The sequence below is a fragment of the Macaca fascicularis genome, chromosome 4, assembly GCF_037993035.2.
Source record: "Macaca fascicularis isolate 582-1 chromosome 4, T2T-MFA8v1.1".
NCBI lineage: Eukaryota > Metazoa > Chordata > Mammalia > Primates > Cercopithecidae > Macaca > Macaca fascicularis.
Genome location: NC_088378.1, coordinates 12,613,088 through 12,619,087, shown reverse-complemented (window position 1 = coordinate 12,619,087; position 6,000 = coordinate 12,613,088). Strand labels below are relative to the sequence as shown.

General features: G+C 41.4%; 1 protein-coding gene across 6 annotated transcripts in view; it reads right to left on the bottom strand.

Annotated features, from left to right (window-relative positions):
• Window positions 1-5,033: 5,033 nt before the first annotated feature.
• Window positions 5,034-6,000, bottom strand: part of AFG1L (AFG1 like ATPase) — a 218,242-nt gene continuing 217,275 nt past the window's right edge. For all 6 annotated transcript variants that reach the window (XR_012433334.1, XM_065543205.2, XM_005551531.5 and 3 more), the window contains one exon: window positions 5,034-5,183. Coding sequence is in view for 5 of the 6 variants with exons in the window: in XM_065543205.2 (XP_065399277.1) it covers window positions 5,147-5,183 (37 nt within the window). In the remaining variant the exon portion in view is untranslated. The remainder of the gene's footprint in view (window positions 5,184-6,000) is intronic.

Sequence of the window (6,000 nt, the reverse complement as noted above, 5' to 3'; positions counted from 1 at the left end):
TTGAAAGTGGAAAGTAGGGCCAGATGTGGTGGTTCATGCTTATAATTCCAGCACTTTGGGAGGCTGAGGCAGGAGGATCACTTGAGCCCAGGAGTTTGAGACCAGCCCTGGCAACATAGCCAGAGCCCATCTGTGTTTTTTAAAAAAATTTAAAAATTAGCTGAGCATGGTGGTGCACACCTGTAGTCCCAGCTACTTGGGAGGCTGAGGTGGGAGGATCACTTGAGCCGGGGAAGTCAAGGCTGCAGTGAGCCATGATTGTGCCACTGCACTCCACGGTCTCAAAGTAAATAAATAAATGAATAGACAGAGAGAGAGAGAGTCCTGAGATTGAAATGTTTGATAGCCACAATGGAATTCCTTATTTTCTTCAAGCTCTAACCCCTTCTCTAAGAACAATATCTCCTTTCCCAGAATTATTGTGAAGATTAAATATTTCAGTTTGCCAGCCACTGTGATTCCAATTATTTGCTATCACATATGGGGCTGTGCAAAACAACACCCCTGTGCATGCCCCGACACCCACATCTTTCCTGTTCCAGCCTCAAGACCACGATGACTTTAGAATGGGGGCTACTATTACTACTACTACCAGGAGGGCTGCAGAGCACAGGGTTGGGATCCAAAAGACATGTGCTTACTCGATATGCTTGCGAAACCACTTACCCCCCCGAGTGCCCCGGTTTCCTCATGGGTAGTAGGATAATCACATCTCCTAGCAGAATTTGCTGTGGACGACGGATATGGTAGGAGCAAACGATCCTTCCGCCTTGGCCTCCTAAAGTGCTTTGTAAACTAGGAAGTGCTGCATGGTTACCTATTTTGACGTTATTAGTGTGGGTGGAGAAGAAAGGCAGAGGAGCGCAGGTCTCCAGGGAGGAGAGGGGTGGGCTCTGGGAGGTACCTTTGTGTGTGCCAGTGTGCTGATGACCTGGGCTCCAGGAATCACAGCAACAGCCTCTACTCCCTGGAAAGTGCCGTGGTCTCTGCATCAGGTGCCCAGAGTCAGGACCCAGCTGCAGGCAGGGCTGTCTGTGCTTACCGGCTGTGTAGTCATAGGCAAGAGCTCCACGGCCTGCCTGATTGGCGGTGATCAACCCTGCTGCACCTTAGAATCTTACGAGGAACATTAACAAGTGCTGATGCTGGGGCCACACATCTGACTCACCACACCTGACCCTGGAGGTGGACCTAGGCCTAGGAATGTGTAGCATTGAGAACCACTGGACTTTTTTTTCCTGTCAGTTTATCCTACTGACCACAAGATGGTGCCCTATTTCTGGGAAATCTTTGATGTTCACCAAACAACAATTAATTTCTGTATTAATCCTGAAAACATGGATTTGAATTTAACAACCTTCTCCAGCATCTCATTAAGCCAGACCCACGTGCTCTTGATGTCTAGCCATTTAATGAGTATCTTTTCCCTTCTGTTAGAAACCAGTGGTTGGAATGTGTCTTCTGTTTTGCGTTCCTCAAAAGGCTATAACACAAAGTAGAAAGTAGGATTTATGATCATAATCATTAGTATCAATGACAACTGATGTTCGTTTAATCGTTTAATCCTTTGCCATTTGCAAAGCGCTCTTCACCAACAATCCTCATAGTAACTCTATGAAATGGGCATTATGATTCCCATTTATAAGATGACACAACTGAGGCTCAGAGCACTATCTTGGTTGAGGTCACAAAACAATAATGAGCAGAACTGAATTTTCCAATGCTGGATCTCGAGCCCTTCCCACTGCATCATTAGAGACAAGCAATCAACCACCAGGAACCCAGAAAGTACAGCCCTGAGATAGGAAAATTCTCAGCACAACATCCGGAAAGCCCCTTAGGCAAGCAGGCAAGACAGACTGATGGCTCCATGCAGCACAGATGAAAGGCTGGCGGACCGGCATGTTTGACTGGACCGAGTGACCAGCGCGGGTAACAGATGTGAGGGTCCTAGTGAGCTGCTGGACTGAGTCAGTAGACACTCGACAAGAGGGCAGATTTTAACATTTGTAATTTTCTATTCCAGAAAAATGAACTGCTATATGCCAATAGGGAACATTCATCTTAATTCTGACTGTATAAGAAGTTATAAACTCATTTCCAAAGAAAATCCTTTCCTACCAGCAAGTGACGTCTTTTGAGATTAGTAAATCTAATAAAGGTAACTTACAGACTTGCTGCAAGACAGATTCCCGTAACTGAACAGGAACCCAAATGTCAGGGACCCAGGCGCCCAATCCTTCTGCGTGTTTTTAATCTCAGATAAAGCAGCCATCAAGTGTAGGTTCCAGTTACGTGGACCAGCAATACTGTTTTCAGGACAGAGGCAATGAAATGGAAAATGTAATATGTTAGCACTTCGCTAATTTTATTGACTTCAGCGTATATTTTAGCAATTCAGGATTCTGCTTTAGCTGTGTTCCGTGTCTCAGCTTCCCTGTCTATCAAATGATTATAATGGCACCTATCTCATAAGACTGTTACATGGATCAAAAGAGTTTATAAAGCACATAGAACCATGTCCAGGACACAGAAAACATGATGTGTTTCTTAAATAAATAAATGGATATAAGCACATCCACTTATCTTACAAGTGAAATTTTAATTTTTTTCAATATTCCAACTAATTTTAAAATTATGTTATTTGCACACTTGTAAGTACAGGAAATATATATACATTAAGAAGATAAAAGCATTGCCTTATTATTAAATTTTGAAGTCCCACTGAAAAGGCATAAATTTGATTAAAATAATGCTACAGTCTTTTCGGCCTCAGAAATAGGTTAAAATTACTTAAGTCCATCCTGTTTTTCATCTCAGGATTAGTGATATCAGCAAATAAGCTCATACACTGCGTAAGGAAATATGAGAAGTGATAAGATTTTTCTTTTTCTTTTTTTTTTTTTTTTTGAGACGGAGTCTCGCTCTGCCGCCCAGGCTGGAGTGCAGTGGCCGGATCTCAGCTCACTGCAAGCTCCGCCTCCCGGGTTCACGCCATTCTCCTGCCTCAGCCTCCCGAGTAGTTGGGACTACAGGCGCCCGCCACCTCGCCCGGCTAGTTTTTTTTTTGTATTTTTAGTAGAGACGGGGTTTCACCGGGTTAGCCAGGATGGTCTCGATCCCCTGACTTCGTGATCCGCCCGTCTCGGCCTCCCAAAGTGCTGGGATTACAGGCTTGAGCCACCGCGCCCGGCTTTCTTTTTCTTCTCTAAGAAAAGCTTTCCTTTTTCTCCGCTTGACCTCTGTTAAGTCTGGGAACCAGTGATCAGTTTGGAGAGCATCCTTGGCACATGGTGTTTTCTCCTGACTCTAAAGACATCCCCCGTCTGTGTTTTGAATTGAATGGGAGCTTTCCACAGCACTACTCAGCTCAAACCTCCATCTCAAAGTATACATTTAAAGCATTTCAAAAAAAGAGCATTTGCTGAGAGACTTCTAGGGAGAAAGACTGGAATGCTGAGAATGTAATAGGGGCAGGGCTTGGAAGAAAGACAAATTGAAATGTTGCTCTCCAATCTAGGGGTTGCGTTTCATGTTGGCATTACTTTTCTTTTAGTAGAGCTACCACACTGTTTCCTAGTGATGGCTATTCTTGAAGACTTGGGTTTTTTTCTTGCGTGCTATTTTATGAAATAAACTTTGTAGATTTCCAGCCACCATGGAACTCCTTCCTCCCCTCCAGAGATCCAGCCAAAGCCTTCTAGCCCCACTTTCTGCATAAACCCCTCTCCCAGCTCAAAGAGCCTCTTCCACTGTAGCCAGTCCCACCAGGCCCCTGGAGCTGGGGAAGAAGATTGCAGACTGGGGACACAGAAGTGGACACATGCTCCAGTTACTTAGGTGGAGACTGAGCTACAGTTTTTCCCTCAGGGTTTAAGTTCTTTTGTACCAAAATGACATTATAGGGAAGCTACACTGAGAATTACATAGGCTCCTACACATTGGGACAGCACCCCAACTAACATTACATGATTGTTTCTATGGAAAAATGAAACTTTATTCCCAATATCTGCCCTCAAATGAACTTTTTAACATAACAGTTATAAAAGTTATAAAAGTATGTAGAAGAGGAGGACTCTTATACATACACTCACACTCAGGGACAGTTCTGTCTATCGGTCATACTGTCCATCTATCTATCTATCTATCCATTCACATTATTTTTTAAAAAATTAAGGTACAGAATAATTACCAAAGGAATGGGAAAAGTAAAAAGCTAACATCTAAATAATAAAGTTAAACATTTTATATTTACTGAGTTCAAATCAATGGTTCTGTTGTAAATTTATCTTCACCTTCATTCACCGAGTTAAATCAATCAATTTTTAAAACAATCTCTTTTTTTTTTTAAATAGTAAGAGACAGTGTGGTATAAAATATAGTACATGAGTTTTGTAGTTGTAAACTGTAAATCTCAGGTCAAGCTACTTAACTTTCCCAAGCCTCAGTTTTCTTATCTTTAAACAGGGATTATAATATTCACTTTCTAAGACTATTTTTTTTTAACTGAGCTAATGTAAATATGTAGCATTAAATCTGGCACAAAGTGGTTATTTCCCATCTTTCTTCCCTATTACTTAACCTCTTTGAAATTACTGTGTTTCACTTCAATAAAAATATCTTTAAACCACATTTCGTTGACAGAAGGCTTGATTTAAATAAACTCTTCTCTCGGCTTGGGTACTCATCCATCTATCTGCTTGCCTTAATTAGGTTAATGTCTAAAAGAGACTACTGTGATGGCTTATTGACTAACAAATTAAATAGGGCCATGCCATGCCACACTACACCTGCCAGGAGATGGCTGGAGTGGCCAAGATATAAAAATAAAAAATAAATAATAAATAAATAAATAATAAATCAAATAGGTTCAAAGAGCTTACTTATGTTGACCACTGTAATCATTGAACTGACTTACCTCTGCCTTACCTTCCCCTAAATGCTTAATTTTCACTAGATTTTGTGGATTTTATGTTTTTTCTTTTTTTTTCACACTCATCCACAGCCGAAGATCCACTTTGTGACAATAGTTAGTAAAGCCAGGTTTTACTCAAAGATGCAAAAAATGAGCTCAGTGAAGGACAAATCAGATTTCCTTTGAAGCAGGCTTGTCAGGCGTTCTTTCCTATTTCCTATTAGGTCCATCTCATGGCGGAGTCGGCAGCAAGGGCGGGGGCAGCATGCTGCAAGGAGAGCAAGTGTCTACGGACAGTGGGAAGGAGCCTGCTGTCCACTGGGGTCCAGCCGGCCCCATGTGAGTGGAAGTCTCCTCTGCTGACGGAGTGCCTACAACTCTGACACCCACCCCCCGCCCACACTCTCTCACTGGTCCCCATTCCTGGTTGCAGAGTTGGTAGTTCTGCCTGCAGATCTGCCTGTTGGCTGGAATTTGACACTTGCTCCTTAATTGATCTCATTATAATTCTCAATTTTTTTTTTTAGAAGACTCTATGACCACTTGAGATCAAGTCCTGCCTACTAAGCTTGATCTCAGGATTAAAAACATATTTTTTTATTATGTAGAAATCTGAAGGCCTAGGACATTTACTATAATTCATAACCAAAAAAAAAAAAAAAAAAACAAAAAAAAACACATATAAGCCCATATTCTAAAATATTATCCCTTTTAGTTTATATCAGATTGGAAAACTGTCTTTGTTTTGAATTCAAACATAAGGCATTTCTCCCGTTATAAAAGATGGATTTCTAACGTGCCACCACCATGCAGCCAAAGCTTGAAGGCGTCCAGACATCTTGCATTTACTTGTGCATTCAAGGTTCATTCAGGTGGTTTAATGTGAAGCTAAAATGTCTGGTCTTACATTCATCTTCAGGAATGATGATTTTAATTTCATGGTACAGAAATAAGGCCAAATAAGAAAAAGTAGACCTAAAAATGTTAAGTGTTTAACTTACTAATCCACTAGATCTTTGACAGCAATTTTAGATTAAAATGGTCCAGAGGACAAAGTGCATAATTAATGATGAGAAAATGATTCC